Here is a 23,187-nt window from a genome sequence, read left to right on the forward strand (position 1 = left end):
GTGCTTTTTAACTCTTAATATTTCTAAATCAATAGGCAAAAAGTTTACTTCTGGAACCACATGGAACTTCAAAGTGATTGTTGAGCTAACTGCTAAAAAGATGAAATTGCTCAAATTTAAGGTCAATGAAATGATTTGAACAAGTGCCAAGTCGTATGATTGTTCACACTTCAGTTCAGTTTTTAGCAGTTTAGTCCAGATTTAGACTTGGCTCGGTTCTGTTCTAGTCCAGGATTAGTTACAAATGTGGTGCAAAGTGCCATACTGTTTATCACTGGATGCACTGATTCACATTTATTTAAAGTGATATTAAAGTCAATTATGAGCATTCCAAAGCCATATTTACTGTATGAATTTAATGTATGGCCAGTCTTAATGTTCAATAAACATAATGAGCCATGTTTTCGGTTTTATTGTAAAAGATCATTCAATAGAAAATGGAGAGCCACATGTCGTCATGTTATGCACAGAAACATTTATATTCCTCAATGAATAAATGGACAATGTCGGAATCAGTCTTTTTTCTCTCATTTTTACATTCAAAACGTTTGTGCCAGAGATTTTCAGTCTCAAATGTCAAAAATATACAGCCGAGAGTGCGCGATAAGAAAAAGCTACTATACAATGGAGAGAGTGACTCCAGACACGAGCCGATAAATGAAAATGAAAAGAAAATTAAATACGTTTGATAAAAATAAAAACAATGATCAAAATATTGGGGGTTAAAAATGAATCAAAGTGACAATGGTTAATACGTTTCCTTATTCCAGCGGCAGAAGAACATAAATGTACCTATTTACAAAACTTTTGGGATTGGCGTCTCGTTTTAGTCTCTGAATCCAAACCGTTGGAGGACTTTGGATTAGATCGGTCGTAGAAGGGCCTCTGCTATAACGGCAGTGCAATTAAACGTACATATAATCTTGATTTCAATTATCAATAGGAAAATACAAATAACTGCCTTCTGTTCAGAGTTGTAAGTGCACTTGGAGCAAAGGCACTTTTCTTCAACATCATTATTAGTACAATATAATGATCGAGATTATAGTTTGTGCTATAATCGAGCAGCCCAAGCATCTGGTTTAGGAACACGCGGAAAATGGTCGAGTTATACATTTCTAATTCACCGCTTTTCCATACACTTTTCCAATAAATGTCAAATTACTGAATTAGTTTTAATCTGCCGATTTAACTCCAAATCTGCTTGGATAATAATAGCAAATATCTCTTCAAATACGGCAAATCTATTCATAACGGTTGTATTTTAAAATATTTTTCTTGTAGTTAGTAAATTGATAGTTACAGTCTGAGCAGTAATATTTTAATCTATCCATTTATTTTCATTGAAATAAATTGCCTCATATCTTTTTGAGTTTCTCTATTAAAACATATGGATTTTAACTTTACAAAAAGAACTTAAATAGAAAAAAGCTTGATAAATCTAGGAACATTTTTTGTAAATCATTTGAATTTATAGTTTATAGTGAACCGTCAAACGATTTAATGGCAGAAAAATTCAAAATAATGAAGAGTCTAAACCAAAAAATATATGATAAATGAAACACTTTGTGAAAATGTAGTGTCAAATTGTCCTTTATGAATCGAGTTGATGAATCCTTGGTGCACTTTGACTGAAAGAAAAAAAACAAAAGTTTTCCTGGGTAAAATCACAACGTGAACAGTTTTTATGTCCATAGAAATATTTACAAAAAGACCGCGTTAACGTTATTAGCCACGTTAGTATTAGTCTGAGTCCTCCTCTTTGGGGACGTAGAGTTTGTCGTCAGGGTCGGGGTCGTCGAGGTTACTGCTGAACTTGGGGTGCAGCTCCCTCATGGACAGGATGCGCACCAGCATAGACTCCATGGTGGCGTCGTCCAGCGGTGCGGAGGAGAACCACAGCGGGCTGTTGGGGACACAGCAGCGCTCCGGGTGAAGGTAGAACAGGTTTGTGCGCTGCTTCACCGACTCAGAACTGAACAGAAAAGAAATGTTATGGAGATTTATTCATCAGCAAAGAAAACAGATATAAAGGGAACATTAAGGGATCAGAAAAACAAGACGAAAATGTCATTAGAGCTGGCTGATATAATGACAGATAGAGATATAGAGTATCTAATGTTCAAAAACTATTATAACAATCAGACAGAAATGTGCCAAAACGTCTTTGAATGCGTTAATCAGCGGAGTGCAGTGACTTGTGGATGGGCAAGCAGACTTGGGGTGTTCATCAATATTTAGTGGATAATACTTGCACTCAAAAGTGAAAAATAAACTCCTTAAATATTTTGCTAAACGACCTTACAAGTTAAGACTGCTGTATGCATTGAATAGTCTCACATTATCGATCACTTTATTACACAAACTAGCGCTCCATGTTATTTAAATACTGCTTATATTTTTAACTAACGTCTGATCATTCGAAACGTGAACAGAGCCTTAGCTACAAACAAACACTTGTAAAGCTAGTTTTTAAGTCCTTTTTTTAAAGCTTGGCGCTGCTGTTGCTTCACTTTTCCTCTGCACATGCTCAGTTAGGGCACAACCTGCAAACATCCAAGATTCTCACACAGGTTTATTCAGCGTGGCTTGAGGCTGTGTGGTCCTCAGAGCACATGTGCAGACCTCTAAAACAAGCTGCGGTCCGATCTGGTTTTAAAAAGGTCATGTCTGAACACGGTCAGGGAATGAAATGTGGCGGGAGAAGAAAAACCGAGCTTCCAACGCAGTGCTGCTTTCCGGGTTAAATCCCAATATTAATGTGGTGTGTGCAAGTGTCAACGCGGCCCAAGTCTACATCAGGACTTAAGCGTGATCACAGCTGGCATTTTCCCAAATCCGTTCCGAATTACTTCTACTGAGCAGTTTCAACACAGCTCATTAGATACTAATACAAACGTGAGTATCATTGGTTGATACCGGCCGTCTCTACATGTAACCCATGTCTTTACGTGGTCAGGGCTCACCATTTTGAGAGGTAGAATTCATAAAGCCGGACAGGACATCGAAGAGGATTCTCTGAGTTTTCAGGCATCTCCAGAACCTCCTCTGTTGGATCCTCCACCCGTCGCTTCTTTGCTGCTGGATTATCTGGATCTGACAAAAAGATAGAAACTTTACTCTTGATTCATAATGATTCATTATTCTGATCAAATAAAACTAATGAGACTATTGGGGTTTTGGAAAGACTGAAAACGACTAATTGAACTAAAATCAGGACTAGTGTAGTGCCATTTTAAAGAAATGTAGTGTCACAGTACTACTAATAATACATTTAAATGATTTTGATACAAAGGAAAAGACTCAATACAGATTTTGAAGATGAAAAAATAAATTCATAATAATAATAATATAAAAGTTGGAACAGTTTTCTTTATTTTTATATGTATTAAAACCTTTAGTATAAATTGTTAGTAGTTTGACAACCCTATTACTAAATCACAATAGTGTTGTACAATACCAGGTTTTTCACATTTGATTCCAAATATAAATACTATGTACGGTACCTCATCATTTCCTATCTGCAGAATATATAATTTACAAGCGTATTACAGCTACAACTTGGATTATTCACAAGAACCAAAATACTTCAATCCTTACAAGACTCAAAAGGCCAACAATCTTCACACGCTACCGCTATGACCAAATGCTAGCTTGCCTCAGACATGTTAATGTAAGCACGACGTCGGAATAAACATGATTTATGGACTTAAAAAAACAGCACATCGTTTTACTCTCAGTCTAGAGCCCTGAAGCAGCTTTTTGAGGCTCAGAGGGAAAGGACTAAGCTAAACACAACTCCTAGTATGTTTTTAATGAGCGAACATGGTTAAAAAATGTCCATAACGCTTGAATCGTCCCCTGGTACCTGCTGGCAGAAGCACGGGCACCGGCGGGTAAAACCGGAGGAAGGTGGTCTTGTTGTTGCTCGGGTCGGTTTTGGTGCAGCGCATGACGTGGGCGAATGAGAGCTGCCGGTGCTGCTCCACGGTCCTGAAGTTAAAGTGTTTACAGCAGAAGAAAAGCAGCGTGTTGAGCAGCACGATGGGAGAGTAAGCGCCCAACTGTTTGCACTCCCACAGGAACGACTCCTCCACGCGGGAATGAACGTATCCTGGAGGTGAAAGAAAACGCAAACGCGTGTTCAACAAGGCGGCTTCATCTACACCAGAGGGAAATCAGAGGGAAACCAGAGGGAAATTAACGTACATTAGATAAGGTTGTCAAATAAGTACCAGAACTGTAAATCGATAGACGATAATGAAAGTATTGATAGTAGTACATTGATATTCAACCAATAAATACCCACAAATAGGACAAATTTTGACTTTTCGTGAATAAATTTAAACTCCTCTTAACCATTGTCAGAAAAAGGGTAAGACCAGGTGATAAATGGTAATATAAATTATTTTAAACACACATTTTATCTCCAGTTCATCATTTTTTATAAGTTTCTCGTACATGAATAAATTACCTCGAGTAAATGTCAGGACAGAAATGATCAAGTTCTAAATGTGCTTTTCGCAGGTCTTTAGTATTAAACTTCACCAAAACATACTATATATTTCAGGGGCGGTAAATTCACCCACAAATCTTAGTTAAATCTTATTCAGTTTGTCGTTCGAGTAGAAGTCACCAATATATCAACGTTTAGATAATATCGTGATGCCCAAAATGCTAGAGTATACATTGTTTGTATTAAAAAATGCTACAAAAGAGCTGATTAAAGATAAAAATGAATGTTGTAAACTTTCAAATGACAAAAAAACGACAAACAAAAATTCCATGAGCCACAAACTTTGAACCTTAAGTTTGAATATTCAAAACCGGCATTCTGAAATTCATCCAATTCTACAATGTGAACGAGCCCGTAACGCTGGTACAATTAAGAAAAAAACACTACATTACAAAGCGTTTGAATGACAATAAAGCAGGTTTGTGAGTGTCGTCAAACTCACCGCTGGACGTGACGATGGGCTTGAAGTTTCCCAACATCTTTGTGAAATCTGTGGAAAACCGGCTGTAGAATCGATCCATGAAGATGTTCTCCACGCGGCCGTTATCGAACAGATGCTAAAACAGACCTAAGAACTTAAAACTTCACTTAACCAAACCTGGAGCTAACCCTGGAACGTCATAGTTTAAGACCTTTTTAATGCCACTTAAGGAAAACACACAAATTAGACAAAAAAAAAATTAAACCATAGAATAGAATTTGCATTTAAAAGAAAAAGGTGTCATTTAAAATCACTAGAAATAAAGATGTGTCTGATACAAACTATATTTATAAAGACATTAACTATAATCGCCATTAAATTAAAAGTTATGGGACATTTTATGTGGATTTTAAAGCAAAATTAGTACCAAGACATTGTACATAAGTGAGTAAATTTGTCAGAATATGTTTAGTGTATGCCTTTATGATTAAAAGTATAACCACACTACAACAAATACAAGGCATTCTACGACAATCATATTTTAAATGTAAAGACTTTTTGTAGACTTTCATGCTTTAAAAAGGCCTTAAATGTGGCACTATCGGTGCTTTTAAGAGCCAGTTCCCTGTGCTCAAAGGTGTGTAGGTGGAGTGCCAAAATAACTACATAATACGCCTTCGAGCGCGCCGTTACCTTCTGAATGCCGAGGCAGAGGTAGTAGAGACTGTCCGGGGAGTACAGCTCGCCGTTTGGACGCTTGATTTCGGTGATGAAGAAGCAGAGGCACAAACTGAGCTCGGCTGTGGTGCACTGGAGCACGTCCTCCTTCAGCTCGAACGGGCGCGCTGCAGAAACACACGACAATACAAGACGTTTCATAGTTAAAACCTTTGAATTATCATCGTGCGACTGTTCCAAGGCCAAATGACTGTGCAAATGATGACAAAAACAAGCACCAAAAACGGCACTCACACAAGTTATACCAATTTATTTACGGTTTTTGTATTATTTTGTCTCGTTTGGCCATAGTTTAAAAACGAGCAGGTCCAGGTCAGAATTGTATAAAATGTGCTTTTTAACAGTGAGATGACAGATTTGTTGACCTGGTTTATGGTCAATATCTGTAATTACTGGACTTTCTGTGAGAATCAAACACAGGCGCAAAAGTCTTACCCAAAATTTGGATTAAACGGCCTCAGAAAGCGGTGCCATTATTCAACTCCAAAGACGTGATTGTCAGCTGAAAGGACTATCACTAAACAATATGATTCAACATCTGAAGATTTCTATTTTGGATACAATAAATCTGCCATAGAGTTACACAGGCCCTTTCCCACCTTCTGAAATGATATCATCCAATTGTACAACGTGACGTAATTGGCCCAAATGACCAAGAGTACTTTTAAACTGCAGATTTTTAACACATCTTTTGTCATTACTTAAATGCTACCTCTCCCATAAATACGTACAGCCGATGCGTAGTTTTGGCAGCTGCTGTTGATTTCGTCTGCATTGAATCCAGTGTTTCCAGGCGTCGAGTCCGTATTCGCTCTTCAGTGTCTGGGCTGTGAGCGGGGGGGTTCTGGGGGCCTCCGGCTCGGGGGATTTGGCGACGCGCTTTGGTTTACGACCCTTAAAGAATGCACAAATCTTGTTATACCTAATGTTATTCCGACTACACAGTTCTGAATAAACCTGAACGGAGTCTTACCCGTTTTTTCTCTCTGGCTTTTCGTGGAAGTCGCGCAGGAGGCGACGGGGGTCGAGACGCTGCCACTGCTCTCAGATGGGACAATGCTTCCAATGATTCTGTAAATAAATACATTCAGATTAAATGGGAGTTAAGCAGTTAGTACAAGTCATTATATTAACGTCGAGAAAACGTTAATATAACCTGAGACTGCAACAATTACTTGACTTATCGTGATTAGTAATCCTAGTTGTATTTAAGGTTATATGGATTATACAGACTTTAAAACACCTGTTACATTCTACACAAACCCTGCTCCAAAAATACATGCCAAAATGCCTTCCTATTAACAAAGACCATGACATTTTTAAATTAAAAAAAAAATATTTTTGTAAATATTTCCATTATAGAAGTCTTCAGTCACAGTCTAAACATTTATTTGACTGATAAAGTATTTTTAAAGTCTTAATGTACAATAGAAATAATCGTTTGACTAGATGACAAATCAAAAAATGAATTGCGGACCAGTCTACTATTATAATCGTTGAATCATTGAAAAATATTGAGTGATCGTTTTACCGATGGTCTGGTCAGCCTCCAGGTCCATGGGCGGAGGGCTGTAGGTGCGGTTGTCGTTGAACTGGACGTTGGGCGTTCCCACTGGGATGTCGATGAGCGGAGTGAGCTTTTCACTGGGGAAAGGTCGACCGGGCGTCCTATGACCGACATCAGTGTCCTCCCAGTTATTCAGGAAAGACGACAAGTCATCAGCGTCTAAATCATCACTGTATGTGCTTGTGCGGTCTGGAGAAAGATAAAGGACAGTTTTGTTTACCGTCTGATCTGGTTTTGAATGATATATATGAATAATTGTGAGAAAATAAATAACAAGAACCAGTTGATCAGTGACATGAAAATGAAAACGTAAAAGGGCTATTTCAAACAGTATTTGTCCTCCCAAATAAATAAAAAGGCTATAAACAAAAATATTAAGCAAAGACATTACCTCAAGAAATGTATAAAAAAAGCCACCTGACCACCTCAAACAGTTTTAAGGTCAAGTCAAGCAATGTGGTGGGACAGACCAATTCCGTTTATAGATAAGTGCTATTACACTGTATAATGTTCAGTTTTTATCAACCATAATGGACAGACTGGAATAGCAGAAACTTATAACATTTTACAACAGGACGAGGGACTAAACCGCTCTACAGGACAAATAAGAGGAACAGGTTACTCTAGCCCAGATTCAAACTCAAATCCACTCTTCTTCTGATAATAGGAGAATACAGTGATCACTCGCTATAACGCGGTTCACTTTTCACGGTCTCTCTGCTTCACAGATTTGCATCATGCATTGTGTTCTGCATTCTGATTGGCTAAACAGTCTCTCCGAGTCTTCTCTACCTGTGTGTCAATAACGTTACACCGTTATTGACACCCACAATACCGACAAAGGTGTTAGTCCAAATGATAACTCCACTTTAGGCTTGGTTCATTTATTTAGCGAACACCACGTTCACGTTAGCCAACATAACAACGTCTACCCCGGTCCCACTCAGACACGTAATACAGGTAAACAGAACAGTATTGCCCCCTAGCTGTCAGGCATGAGAAGTGAAACTTAGAGAAACTAACAAAAGGCACTTGCGGTCGGGCCCAAAAGGCAGAGGAAGATGCTAACTATCGCTGAAAAAGTTAAACTTAAAACAACAACAAACGTTTATACAGTACTTTTATTTGTTAAACAAATGCTTGGGCCTGTAAAAAGGTTTTGTTCCTTGCTTTCAATGTTTTATGGAGTATTTCATTGTATAATAACTGTAAAAAAAATAAAGGTTTCTACTTCACGGATTTCGCCTATCGCGGGTTCTTTTTGGAACGTAACCCCTGTGATAAACGAGGGTTCACTGTACTCCATTAGTTCTATGCAGTGCTTTTAATGGCAGCAGCAGAAAGCTTCTTCTGTCGCCACACCTGACATGGCACACAAAAAATGGCAAATTCCCTGAACAGACTTATTACCGTCCTGTGCAGACGCGTCAGTTGTGTTCGCCCGTCTCTCCGGAGGTTTCGCTTTAGGTTTTTCCTCGCTGTCCTCGGCGACCATCTCCGCCATCAGGATCAGCTCGGCCTCAAACGGGTCGGACGGGATCTTCTCCTTGATCTCTTGAATGGTCTCCACGATTTTCTCTGCGTTGTCCATCGCCACAGGAAGAAACATTGGCACTGGCAACTGTGACAACAACAAGATAAAAGTTTAACATCAAATAGAATACAGAAATGCTTTTTAAAAATTAAACATTATCCATTTGTATTGATATTGGGCTTTAAACATGCTCTTGAGTTCATCATGTTTTAGATATTAAAATAATGTGTTGAAAAGTACACTTTCTATCAGGCAGGTGAAATGGAAAAACTTGCGAGCTTGACCAACACGACCAAGTGTATGTATATTATATTATTATTGTTCGGCAGGAACACAAGATCTTTAAATGTAGTTGTTTGATGTGCATTTAACTCGATGATGAGGCACAGAGTTGTACGCACAGGGAAAGGCAGGCCCAAAGGATGAGGCGTGCACTGGCTGTACATGTTCATTGGGACCGGGATGTAAATGGGGACAGGCACCGGCAGGATCAGGATGTTTGGGGTGGTTTCATCTGAAACGAAACACAAATACCATATCAAAGTAAGAATTAATAATGGGTAAGATTTGAAATAAAAAGTTCCTTAGTAACTCCTCCAGGTTTCTACGCTTTTTTCCCAAAGAGGTTTTTTTGTAGTTTTTCCTGGCCGAGAAGGAGAGTCTAAGGACAGAGGACCCTGGGACATCGTCCCTCGCCACCACAGACATTGTCTGACTTCATCGCCACCACAGACATTGTTGATTCATTTCTCCCTGTGGCCCTCAGAGGCAACTGTTGTTGTGATTTTGGGCCTTACAAAAATAAATTGATTTGATTTGAAACATCTATAAGGCGTTAATAAGCACTGGTTATTTATTTATAAGCACTTAAGTCAATTCTTAGCATTTGTTGATGGCTAATAACCTAAACAGAGAGTGCATTAATAAACCCTGTATAAAATGTAAGAGCAATAATAATCAGCTTAAACAATTTTCAATAACCAAGTGATAAATGCTAGAAAATGTATTATTGGAGCATATAAACAAATAACTAGTACTTTTTTAAATGAATATTCAGTGCTTGTATAGAGGTCTAAACAGGTTCCATAACAAGACCGCACTGGAACAAGATAGTTTGTAAATAAATGCCGCCCTCACAATTGTCTCGAACACTACGATTGAACCGGCAGCGCTAAACGATGCAGATTAAAATAAAAAGCGTGACGTTAAACATGTTTAAATCAGACCGGTCCTTTACCCGTTTGTACTTCGCAGTCCGTTGTCTGAGTTCTACAGGAGGTGCCTTTATTTTGCACGAGCGGTTTGCAGAGGAGCGCTTTGTTCTTCAGGATTTTGGGAGGAGCAGGGGCCGGAGTCTAAGAAGAAAGAACATATATATAAAATCACAATTCATTTACAATGTTGAGTTCTTATACAACAACTTATTGCACCAAATAAATTTACAAAGGGAAAAGTGTACATTTATAGGCCGCACCGGTCTATTCTATTGTATATTGACACTTTTAAAACACATTATCACCAAAATAAAAAGGTGCAAATATGGCGACTGAAGGCTTCTAGATAGAATATTTACAAATAAAGTGCATTATTGATGATCAGAAATACCGGTAGCTTATTATTTGACATTTTGATTTGATTATCAAGTGGTCTTTGTTATTTAGAAATATATACTATTGTGCGTGTTTTAGAGTCTGTATAGTCCAGATAACAAATACGATGATCAAATAAGAGTAACAATATTTTTCTAGACTCGACTAGTCACGATAAATTGTTGCAGCTGTACTTGGCAATTTAATGAAAAGTAAAGCATAGACAATAACAAAGGCCAGTAAAACAAACGTCTTCCATACCGTTTTCGCGCTCGTCATCCTAGTTGTGATTGTGCCTGCAAATATAAGAAGTTCAAGTTGAAGAAGAACTAAAAACATGGCGTGAAATTATTGGGAGGCAGTTCATACGTCTATTCTCGGATGAAGACACTGGACTTGACTGCATCGGTTCCGTAGACTTTTCTTTACTTGACGCGGCACTAGCGAGCGACACGACGTTAGCAATGACCGGCGTAGCCTCTGGAAGAAGAAACCAATTATGAGACATGCAAGATGGCGATGAATTAGTAAATGGTAATAGAGGTGATGTTGGTTTCGTACGTTGGAGTTTGAGTGATCCCTGGTCCTGTGTGGTCTTGATGCAGAATTTCAGCAGACAGGGGAGGTCGCAGAAATGTTTGGCGTTGCCCAAAAAAGACAAACTCTGCTTCAGTTTTCCTTTACGAGCACAAAAGTCACATTTTGCCACCTGTGAGAGAAAAAGGGAGCGTTACTCGTGATCTGACATTCTCATGAGGGGTGGAAATGACAACAGTGAAAAACAAACCAATTTGAAAACGGACACGTTCAGAAGACTTCGGACTAAACGTATAGGACTAATTGGATGTTTTTATGTAAATTGTGTGTTCCCTCTGTGTCATGTTCTTCGTTTTGTTCCGTTTCTATACTGGAAAATTGGAGTAAAAAAAATAAAACGACTACGGCTAAATCCCTAATAACATTGACATAAAACTGAATGAAATATTAACTCCAAATAGACCCGTCACAGTAATTACTACATTGTTCGATGATGAATGGAACAATATTTTTTTATCAAATGTAATTTTTCTTTGAACTTTTTAAAAATAAGATTTCTGCTGCACATTGACTAATAGACAAACTAAATATCCAAGTGTATTATTGCCATCTATTGCAACTCATGTTTTACTGCTTCGTACTTTAAGAAATATGTTAACTGAGATTGGACACATTAAGGGTTATTGTGTCAAGTTTTAATATTATCTTCATATTTTGTGTGACAATATAAGAGTTCAAAGCCAAAAAAGATCTGACAAAGGCAAGAGGGCCGAAACATTCTCAAATAAAAAAATTACGTTAAGTGCGATGCTTGGTTTGAATTTTACTGCATCTGTCGCTACATTTGCACCTCAAGAAAGACTTGGGTGCCTTACTCTTTCTCTGACAGGTCTCACTGCTAACTCAAAAATCACGACTAAAACCGAGAACAGACCGGACGAAGTGTCATCTACAAACGCTGACCAATAGAGATAATTCGTGCAATTATTCAGGTAACAACATAATTGTAAAAACTAAACGATAATATTAACCGTTTTAGACACCAAATTGAGTTATTTAAAGTAAATACACACGTCTTTACATTTTGGTCCAGCACTTTTTGATCTGGCCATTTACGTCACAGTAACATTCATCATTCACACTGAGCAATGACCCAATAACATGAATTTCACAGTCAATTTTGATATTGTGACGTCCTTAGTTCGGTCAATTCTATGTAAAAACCAGATGATTGTGGTTACAACTCGTCAGGCTGCACCGCTTCACGACTTTTGGCTGTTGTCTGGACTCACGTGGCAGAAGAGCATGGTGTACTTGGAGCGGCACTCGTCGGAGCAGAACTCCTCCACTGTGGTGCCGTAGTGAGCAGACAGAACCTTCCTGGAGATGCTGTGACAGAAGCTGCACGAGTGACAGTGTTTGCCCCAACTCTTGGTCAAATCGTGTCGGTACAGCAGCTTACAACCTGCAAATCATCACGAAAACAAAGCAAAAATGATGACGCGAAAGACTTGTAACGTAAAGCTAGAACGTTCTGGAGGCCTGATGTTTAAAGCCATAGACCATAAATATAAAGACAATATAGAAACTCATTTATGCAACAGACACGATAAAAACGATAAAGCAGGATTGGCCACAAAAATCTGATCTAATGTACAATATTGTTAAAAACTTAAAGATACTGAGTAGAAATAAATAGAACGAAAACTGCACTCGTTTCCTTTATCTATAATGAGTCATACAAGTAATTCATTTAAATGTTTGCAGGTCAAAACTTAACGCAAACTTTTCACAATATGATAAAATAGCTTCTTAGCGTAACGTTTAAATTCAAAACTTGAATCTAGTTTGTTATCAATTAATAGATTTTGTAGTGTTGGTAACTTTTTCGTTTTGCATCAATTTGTAAGAGAATGAGAAGAAACCATTTTATTATTATTTAACCATTTTATGTATAGAAATCAGATGCAAATACTGTCAGCTTTATTTTACACTGAACCTAAACAAGTATGAAATTTAACATGGATATTGAGTCACTTCAAATTACGTAATCATTACAGAGCATTAGATAAATCTCACCGTCGCTGCAGAAGTGACAGTTTCTGGACATGATCCGTTTGACTTCTCCGGTGACTTTTTCCACTTTGCAATAGTCACAAACGTTGAATAAAAAGTTGCTCGTTTTGAAATTGAGAAGGCAGTTCTGGTTACAAAAGAAGAATATCTTGTCCTAGGAGATGGGTGGGGAAAATGTGTTAAATATAAATTAGACGATTCTAAGAAAAGCAATATCAAGAAATCATAACATAAATAATACTCTTCATATGATTGAGCAGGGTGTTTGGTTTCATCTAAAAGCTAGTCAATTCAATTTGGTATGATGTATAAAGATTTGACGTGTTCCCAGTCTGCAATGGTTCAATGTCTATCAAAGGGGCCCAGGGAAATAAACCAGCGACTAAGAGACAGGAATGTTCTGTGTGTTACTTGTGGGTCTGTTGGTTTGACTATTTTACCAGCTCCAATTGTGTGTCTGACTGGAAAATACATAGAATAGCAATTTTCTGTGAGCTCCATCTTAACACCGCACTCAAGAATCTATAAACGCGCAATTAACAATTAAGATAAGATATTCCTTTATTGTCCCACATGGGGAAATTTCATTGGTGCAACGCAGGTAGATACAGAGGTAGATACAGAAGAACAAATCACTTATAGGAAGTCTGAAAAACACTTTCAGTAGAAGATCTCCTATAAATAAATAAAAACTCCCATAGACAAATAAATAAATAAATACCATTGCATGTGATCACGACAGTAATTGCACATGAATGTGTCACTACAGCACATAGATTGCACATGAATTTCACAGTATTTGCACATGAATTCCAACAGCAATTGCACATATGACAGAATTGCCCATCAGTATTAGGTTAGGTCAGTATTGCGAGTGTTCAGTACTAACAGTTTTTGTTATAAAGTCTGACAGCAGCAGGAAGGAAAGACCTACGGAACCTTTCCCTCACACAGCGAGGGTGGATCAGTCTCTCACTGAAGCTGCTCTCCAGAGCGGAGAGAGTGTCCTGCAGGGGGTGACACTCATGGTCCAGCATAGATGTGAATCTAGCCAGGACCCTCCTGTCCCCCACCTCCTGCACCGAGTCCAGAGCACAGCCCAGGACGGAGCTGGACTTCTTGATGACTCTGTCCAGCCTCTTCCTCTCCCTTTCTGTGATGCTGCTGCTCCAGCAGGCCACACCATACAGGAGGGCTGATGCCACCACAGAGTCGTAGAAGGTCTTCAGGAGTGGCCCTGTCACTCCAAAAGACCTGAGTCTCCTCAGGAGGTAGAGCCGACTCTGGCTCTTCCTGTACAGTGTGTCTGTGTTATGAGTCCAGTCCAGTTTGTGGTTCAGATGAACACCCAGGTACTTGTATGAGTCCACTCTCTCAATGTCCCGTCCCTGGATGTTCACTGGTGAGGGGGCAGTGGAGTGGCGTCTGCGGAAATCCACCACCATCTCCTTGGTCTTCCCCGCGTTGATGAGGAGGTGGTTCCGCTGACACCAGTCCACAAAGTCCTGCGCCAGTCCTCTGTACTCCTCGTCATCGTCGTCCGTGATGAGTCCGATGATGGCAGAGTCGTCAGAGAACTTCTGCAGGACACAGCTGTCCGTGTCATGTCTGAAGTCTGCAGTGTAAAGGGTGAAGAGAAAGGGCGCGAGGACGGTGCCCTGGGGTGCCCCCACACGGCAGGTCCGAGTGTCAGACACACAGTTCCGGGCTGTCACAAACTGGGGTCGGTCTGTGAGGTAGTCCAGGATCCACTCTGCCAGGTCATACTCCACACCAGCAGTCTCCAGCTTGTCCCTCAGGAGCTGATGGTGTTGAAGGCGCTGGAAAGATCGAAGAACAGAATCCTCACAGAGCTGCCAGGCTTTTCCAGGTGAGAGAGAGAGCGGTGCAGCAGGGAGATGACGGCGTCCTCCACTCCGATGCCAGACCGATATGCAAACTGCAGCGGGTCCATGGCTGAGCTCACGGTGGAGCGGAGGTGGTCCAGGACTAGCCGCTCCAGTGTCTTCATCAGGTGGGACGTGAGAGCCACTGGCCTGAAGCTGTTGAGGTCTTTGGGGCGCGGTGTCTTAGGCACAGGTACCAGACAGGAGGTCTTCCAGACCTGTGGTACCACCCTCAGCTTCAGGCTCATGTTGAAGACATGCTCCAGAACTCCACACAGTTCATCTGCACAGGACTTAAGGAGCCTGGGGCTGATGCCATCAGGTCCTGCTGCCTTCCTCACTTTAATCCCCTTCAGCTCACTCCTCACCTGTGCTGCTGTGACAGTCAGTGGTTGGCAGGGGGACCGTGTGCTGGGGGGATGGGTGAGTCCAGGCGAAGTGGGGAGCTGATGGTCCGGGGCAGATAAGCGAAGAGGAACAGATGCAGGGCATTGTCCAGCCGTGGAAGAGGGAGCATGCAGCTGTGCAGGGGGAGGGGCGGGTGACCGATCAAACCTCAAGAAGTGAGCATTTAAATCATTCACCCACTGTAGATCCCCCTCTGTCTGGGCAGGGGGGATTTTGAAGATTTAGGGATGAACGGTTTTAGAAATCTAAAAATATCAATAATCAATATCCAGAAGTGCATGAACTAAAACAAGTCTCTCATGCATGTTGGACTAAACAGGCAAGCAGTTTGATACACTACTCTTCTTATACTTATATACTCTTATACTAGCTCTGATTAAGCTCAAAATCATTCTAAAACTGTTCGGAAAAGGTTATTTTATACCTTTTTGTGGTTCTTCATCAATATTTGTTAAAATGGGTCTAGTTTCAGTACTACTTTTTAAAGCCTTTGACGACCCTAATTGGGATACATCCTACAGCCCCATTGAGCTCTGTGAATAACGTACCTCTATTTGCAGGACTTGTGGTTTCATGTGGATTTTGGACTCACACAGGTGACAGCAGAGGTGTTTGGGCAGCGGGGGGGCAGAGACGGTGGAGGCGGGCTGAGGAGCGATGGTGACCTGCTGAACCGATCCTGCCCCCGGCAACTTGGTGAAAACATTTGTAAGTGTTGGCTGCTTCTTGAATTTCTCCTGTTGAGACAGAAAATTATAGGAAATATGAATGAAACGGTGGTAACACTACAACATAATGATTGTGACCATTTCAAAAGTAAAATGAAGTTGTTTTACTTCAAGCTGTAATCCAAAACATTCACTTTTTTTTCATTCAGAAAGTTTCATTTCATAAAGCTAGTCAAACAATTGAGGAATAATAGCACAACCAGAATGAAAGAAAATGATAGATTCCACTGTGTGTGTTCTCAGTAATCATGAATAATCGTTAAACCGAGGTGTTTCCCACAATAATCGTAACACTAAAATGTGATAGACATCCCTACCTCAAAGTCATTCAAGGAGAACTGTAAAGTCACCAAGTCGCTTTGCACATAGAAAGCATGAAGCTACAGTTCTATAAAACACTTTTCTTCAGTCTGGAGCATGTTTTACAGTTCACTTCTCACCTGAAATGACAGGACGCAGGGCAGCGAGCAGAAGTTCCTGATTGAGGTGTCGGACATGGCCAAATGATACGAGGGCACTGAGATCCTCGAGCAAGAGTCACAGCTAAAACGCACACCTGCAGAGAGAAACGGACATAATTCAACTTTTGAGTTATTGTTATCTCAAGGTATGCAAACAAACAGTTTTGACCACGATTTACGTGTGCGGTATCTCAATTGCAATTTTCCAGTAATATTTGAAAATGCATCATAAATGGTTTCAAATGTACCTGTACACGTGTTGTTGGAGGTTCAAGCCGGCCACAAAACGTGAATGAACCATCAAATTGACCACAAAGGCAGAAATATCAGTTTATTGTAAGGTTTAACTAGGTGGCTCTATCACTAAAAATATTAAATTACCTCAAATAGACAATACTCAATTTTACCTATGACCAAAACAATTGCCGGGTTATACATTTCTTGACATATAGTCTACCTCTATTTTCAGTGCACTTTTCCATCTCTTGGTCAGTCCCAGGGTTATGGTTACCACGAGGAACCACTCACACATTTATAGAGCAAGTGAACTAGTGCACTCAAAATATACGATGGAAGATATACTTTTGGAACACGTAAACAATTATATTAATGTTATATGTGCTTAGAATTTCTGTCAAAGTTTTTAGTAGTTTCAAAGTTAGTTGTTTAGCTTCAAAATTGGTTGTTTACAGTCGAGACTTTGGCGTCCGATGGGGAATTTTAGCCCAGATGGCAGTTCAACACTCACCGTTTACCAAATTGTGGAAGTTAATGTCCATGAGCAAGAACAGAGTTGCCACGTTTTCTTCTTTATTGCCTTAACTTTTTTTTATTTTATTAAAGTTGCGAGTTTCGTGTTTGGGCTTTTTAGGGCTCAATGATAATTATTGAAATTACACAAACCGTCATCTCATTAAAACGTTGAACTAGTTGCTTTTTAAATAATTTCTGTCTGAATCGTTTGTTGTGCTCTGAAAATGTGGCCACCCTGCACTTCACCCTCCGTGCCTCTAACGTGAGCATATAAAGTTGAATAAATGTTTGAGTGACTAGACGAGTGCTTTGAATGTCCTGTAGAGATCAAAACACTTTAAACGTGATCATTTTACCTGAAGTGCTGACGGTCTGGACCTTGTGGGCCATGATGCAGCTGGAGCTGCAGTAGAGGTTCACAGAGTTGTCCGGGTTTGTGTGGTCCACCATCTCAGAGATCGGCCGCTGAGAGCGACACATCATACACGACAGAATCGAGGGGTTTTTCTGCCAAAGAACGGCAAAAATTGGTTGTAAGTTGCATAATAGAGTGCCTAGAGTTTAAAGGTACACAATGGAAGTTTGCTGGTGAAGGGTCCGCCACCTGCTTGGCTCCATGGAGATGGATAAGCCATACTGTGCAACTTAGCAGAGAAAACATTAAAGTTCTCCATGGAGACAAGAGATCCCACATAGTGCACCTGGCCGTGTCAATTTACTGCATATTTACCTGGTTTATTGATGTCTTGCTATGAAAAACCTATATTCGAATCAATTTGTCAGAACAAGAAAACTAAATGTGAAATATTTTTTTTCTAAAATTAGTAGGACTATTTGCCCCTGCCCTCAATCTTCATTTTGAAGGTTGATACATTGATAAATGCGTGTATAAATGTCGATAAACCCTTTTCAAAATGTACATGTCATTAAAAGATTTGTGAAACACAAAAAAATATCGTTGATGAGTCGATATATGTTATGTTAATTATTCAACTGTCTACAGCTAATTTTTTTAAAAATAAATCTGAGTAAGAGAACAAATTAAAACTCACAATCTAGACATGTGCTTTGGTGGTTTGTCAGGTAAAGTGAAGTTTGACTTCTTAAAATACCGTTCTGTATTTGGTGAGGCAGTCCTGGTTGCACAAAGTCTTGTTGCCTTCGCTGAGAATGAGCAGAAGTGGTTGGGTGCTGAAGAAGGAGCCACACTGGACACAACCGGCCATTGTCAGTTTGTTTGATGTCCGAAACTTTTGAAAACAGTCGTCGCTGCAGAGTTTGTGCATGATGCCACACAGCGTCACCTCGTGTTTACTCTGAAACAAACAAAATTGCCACATTCAGCTATTTAATAGGTCAATAAAAATCGATTGAATTGAATCTCAGCTTTAGCACTGTTGTGTTGTACTCACGATGGCGAATCGGGTGCATATGCTGCAGAGCGTCTCGGCTGAGGTTGAGGTCGAGGGCTGAGTCTTTTTGAATGCGACGAGGCAGTTCTGGCAGCAGAAGTGTTTGACCTCCCCCAAAGCGTCTGGACAGATGATGACGTCCTGAGGCCGACTTATAACACTGCAATAACAAGAAAATAATTGTTTTTTAATGTACAATTAGTTTATTTGGTCAGGTCAATAGTGCTGTAAACACGCAGATTAAAGCCACGGGCGTATATCTATTGTCCCACGTTCATCCTCACAATGTGGGACACACTCATTTTATACTTCCAACACCGACGGCAAGGTTGGTCAAGTATCTTGGCCAAACAACACGACAAGCGGGGTTTAAACCACTGCCAGAAGAGTTATAACACTATAAAATACATAACACATAGAAATTAAGGAAGGATTATGAGCAGTTAGTCATATACAAGATGAACAGACGAGACACTGTCACGCTACATTTATCCAATTCATCCATAAAATCTGCATGAGGTTATCACGCAGCCCCATTACGCAGTAGACATCGAGTTGAACTGACTTGCGACACTGGTGGCAGAGGCGTTCGGTTTTCTTCAGGTTGGCGGTGAGGCAGCTGGTGGAGCAGAACACAGAAGGGCAGCCTTTTCTCTGAAACGCCGTCTGACCCTTCACTAAAGCCTTTTTACATCTGGAACACGACATGTGCCCTGCAGCGGGCTGGGCAGGCTTCTCAGGGGGAACAGAGAAGACTGCGCCGATCTGTAGGTCATTCTGTTCATACACAACAGCATTAGACAGTTCAAATAATACTAGATACCGATTCATTTTACACACTCCAAACCAGACAGGCTGTTCTTGTAAAATGGAGGAAAAGAGGACAAACTAAATTCAAGCAATGTTGAAATGTCCAGAAACTAATTATGGAGAGAAGGATGCCAAATTTGGGGCAAGTCTAGATTATTCTATATGTGGAGGATGCGGTTAGTTTAGAATTTACTGCAGTGGGAACAGGGGAACAGGAAAACATAGCGACTTTATTTGTTAGAACAAACCGTTTCTGGATCCTCTTCATCTTTTACAATGGCGGTGGAGGTCAGTGCAAGGTCGTACTCTTCATCCAGAGGTTCATCCTTGACCTGGATCACAGCTAGAGAGGAACTTTCAGACTCAAATGACTGAGCCATTTTTTCCTAAATAAATTGAACCACACAAGCAAAATAACACAAGAAAAGTTTTATTAACAATGCAATTTAATGGTCAGGCTTCTTAAAACGTGTACTCTCAGAAGCATCTACTAACTCCGGAACTCCAGCTTCACTGAGCTGGACTTTAGGTCGTGACCTTTCAGATCAGAGGAGGCATGTTTAAAAACACTGGATTTCACCTTTGACACAAATGAGACTCATGCGAAGATCATTCTGCCTTCTGATTGCAGAATAGTCTTAAGAACCAAAACACCAAATTATAGCATAAGATTGTCCATCATTAAGAATAAAACATTACAAGTGTAATCAGAAAAAAGCCATTTGAATATTTATCTCGTGTCGGGGGACACAACAGCTATTGTTGTTCTAAACTACAGATTAAAGACAGATTACTTACTTTTGAGCCATTGACTAAGGTGGCAGGTGATGAATTCCCTAAAAAGATATATACATAAAATGGTATTAAAAAAGTTCCTTCTACACATTCCGTTGAATGACAGATTCAATATAATGAAAATGCTTTACCTGTGTTGGACAAAACTGGTGACAGGCTAACATTTGTATCCATTGCATTTTCTTCCTCTTTAATGTGTGCCTCTTGTTCCTCTTGGTCGACTGTCCCAATGTCCATGAGCTCATCCAGGGCGTACGACGAAGTAGCTGCTAAATTTCCACTGAAGGTTTCCTCTGGTGGTTTGGACTCATCAGTCTCTGAAGTTAAACTATTCTCCTCCAGAATAGTTAAACCTTGGTCCTCTAACTTTATGTCCTCAGGTTTTATGTCTTCGCTCTCATCACTGACCTCCGGAGATTTTGCCATATCTTCTTCAACCTTGATTTGGTCCACACTGGTCTGCTCTGTTACCTGTAGAAAACAGTATGAGAAAATTAAACATTTTTATTTTTCACTATTTTTCCTTTCAACACAACTTATGATTGTTTCTCTCTTGCTATCTCAGTATTTTTGGGGATGTTTGTCACACTTAAAAAGGTGGTATGGATGATTTTTTTCAGCAATTTTTTTATCATATTTCCTCGTGGCGTGGATAAATCATTTGTCCTGCCACGTATCAATCATAAAACGCACCTACCGCTCACCTGCAGCCGCGTCAGGCTCGTCCCCACGTTTCCGCGTGCCTAAGCGCCTGGCTCTATCATAATATAGTTCCCTCAGTGTACGGGGCAAAATGAAGACGGAGAAAGACAGTTCGAGCTGACTCAGAAGTGGACAGAAATCTACGGGAGACGAGCGATGCGATCCGTTGCGCTATTAAACAAACGCACGTGTGTGTTGTATCAGTCCGCACGGGGGAGTGCGCATGCGCACTTCCGCCTGCGTTCTCAAATCGCCGAAAAATCGTCCATACCGCCTTTAAATGTTCCAAATCAAACAAATTGAAATATTAGACAAAGACAACAAAAGCAAATAAGGTTTTAATTGAGGGAAATGTAGAATCCAATTCTACATGGCCCTGTGTGAAAAAGTAATCGGCCCCTAAACCAACTGGTTGGCCCCCTTAGCAGCAACAGCTGCATACAAGCTAGGGTTGTGTTTAATTGATCGTAATCGGTCTTCTGCTGCCATTGTCTCTGGTGGTTAATTATCATTCTAGTAACAACATTAAAGTTCTGACAAGTGAATATAGGCCTGCCTGATTTAGTCATAGTACAGACAGAAAAATGTGAATGAAACAATCTGAAAAGTCTGCGTGCTGCCATTATCTGACGCTAATTAGACTCACAGGGAATTCATGTGCAGAATTTAATGTCATTAACAATTTTAAATTTTAGCGCTTTGTATTTAAATGATCCCTAAACAGATTGAGATGAAATAAAAACTCCCAAAGATTTCTTCTGTCTGGCAGAGGTCAGGCCTTGTGTCTATTCATTTTGGCCTAACTAAATGCATGCACAAAATAAATCTGTTCATTCATAACACCAAGTGACACAAGTTAATTAGCATTTTTTAGAGTAATAATTGTATTTGGATAACAATGTACAACAGATTTTAAAATAACTACAACTCTTTAACATTTTTGCTTTTGTTTTAGTCTTTGCTGCATTAGTTTGCCTTTTTTAACATACTTGTCCTTGATAAACCCTGCACAGATGTGAAGAATAAGAAAATATATTGGATGTGTATTTAAATGAAATTTCAATAATCTACCATCTCTAGAAATTATACAATTATCAAACGTTTGAAGTGCGTGTAAACAGTCAGTGATGCTTTTGGTCAATACACGTGGAGATTGTAGGCACTGCAAGAACTTTCTCATACCAAATGCAACATACTTTTACTAATGTTTAACAATTTGGCAAAAGCAAATGGGAAAGCATGACAACGCAAAGGGAGCAAACGCTACAGACACAGAATATGGCAGCAGAATAAGCTTTACATTAAGGCGTAAACACATCCACCAGATGTAATGTTTGATAATGCAATGCTGCATGACACAAATAAACAAATGCAAAGCTAATATTCCCAGTGGTTGCCGATGATGAAACAGAAACATCACAAGGTTTAGGACGTTAATATTACCTTCAAGTTGTTCTCTTCGTGGAGTTCAGACATGCTGTGTTGTTAGCTTCACCTGTAAACACTAGCCGCTGGATGCTAAGCTAACATTAGCCCACACGTTAGCTCTGAACACAGCTCCCGCTAAGCTAACTACGATAACAAATGTAACCATGGAACTACACCGAAGCCGTGGCTGCACTGAAAATCACATCTGCACATGAATATGTGTTTATAACCTGGGCGTGAAGAGTATGTCCACAGCTGGATCAGCGTGCAGGGTTTTACAGGGTTTTACATGGCTTTACCGCGCAGGACCAGGGCGGATGTGGCGTAGGACCAGGTCTGGACCAGAGACTTTTTTTTTTATTCCACATTGTAGAGCGCAAATAAAAACGTATATTATAACATAAGGGGGCAGGACACGGTTCACAGACCAAAAGCATAGTAAAAAATAAATGTAATATACAAAGAGACAAAGACCAAATAAGTAAAATGGTGATAGCTGGTACATAAGGGTGGGTGGTAATAATAAAACATGAATATCACGATAATGTGTGACTAATTTATTAATCATAATTATATATTTAGGTATAGCCATTATACATGATATTAAAAATGTACCCATTCCCAAAGCAACAATTAGGACATAATCCATGTTCTGTAAGTTTCTCACCTCTACAGTACATTTTACCTATAAATTCAATCTTAAAAACACATACATTAAGGTTTAATGGCCTTTGGATCCTGCAGCCTTGTCACATGACCTGCCCCGAGACATCACGCTGAACCACCAACAGCCAGTGGCCATTTTTATGAAGGGCCAAGCTACAAA

General features: G+C 39.9%; 2 protein-coding genes across 2 annotated transcripts in view; one reads left to right on the plus strand and one right to left on the minus strand.

Annotated features, from left to right (window-relative positions):
• LOC140362067 (small ribosomal subunit protein uS7-like) overlaps window positions 1-23,187 on the plus strand; it is a 252,108-nt gene that overhangs the window by 89,258 nt on the left and 139,663 nt on the right. The gene's annotated exons all lie outside the window — the stretch shown is intronic.
• Window positions 398-22,654, minus strand: LOC140362053 (zinc finger MYM-type protein 4-like). Its single transcript, XM_072448072.1, has 26 exons — window positions 22,377-22,654; window positions 20,363-20,702; window positions 20,235-20,272; window positions 19,685-19,822; window positions 19,192-19,403; window positions 18,627-18,786; window positions 18,327-18,530; window positions 17,571-17,721; window positions 16,441-16,556; window positions 15,821-16,009; window positions 12,982-13,132; window positions 12,195-12,367; window positions 10,927-11,074; window positions 10,735-10,845; window positions 10,627-10,661; window positions 10,014-10,131; window positions 9,178-9,290; window positions 8,653-8,863; window positions 7,207-7,431; window positions 6,649-6,746; window positions 6,407-6,569; window positions 5,631-5,782; window positions 4,959-5,073; window positions 3,869-4,114; window positions 2,967-3,096; window positions 398-1,975 (listed from the first exon to the last, which is right to left on the minus strand). Exons 1-26 carry the CDS (start codon window positions 22,407-22,409, stop codon window positions 1,744-1,746), a joined length of 4,002 nt encoding a protein of 1,333 aa, XP_072304173.1. The 5' UTR covers window positions 22,410-22,654; the 3' UTR covers window positions 398-1,743.

Source organism: Eucyclogobius newberryi, unplaced genomic scaffold (genome assembly GCF_026437365.1).
Source record: "Eucyclogobius newberryi isolate DKJ021-1_F unplaced genomic scaffold, fEucNew1.0.hap1 SCAF_16, whole genome shotgun sequence".
Taxonomy (NCBI): domain Eukaryota; kingdom Metazoa; phylum Chordata; class Actinopteri; order Gobiiformes; family Gobiidae; genus Eucyclogobius; species Eucyclogobius newberryi.

What these genes read in the sequence shown, in the direction of transcription:
- LOC140362053 (XM_072448072.1), bottom strand. Translation starts at nt 22,409, where the DNA reads ATGTCTGAACTCCACGAAGAGAACAACTTGAAG. An exon ending in GGAGGCTGACCAGACCATCG is followed by an intron (nt 6,747 to 7,206) that starts GTAAAACGATCA and finishes ATTTATTTACAG; the next exon opens with AATCATTGGAAGCATTGTCC. An exon ending in GAATTCTACCTCTCAAAATG is followed by an intron (nt 1,976 to 2,966) that starts GTGAGCCCTGAC and finishes TTTTCTGTTCAG; the next exon opens with TTCTGAGTCGGTGAAGCAGC.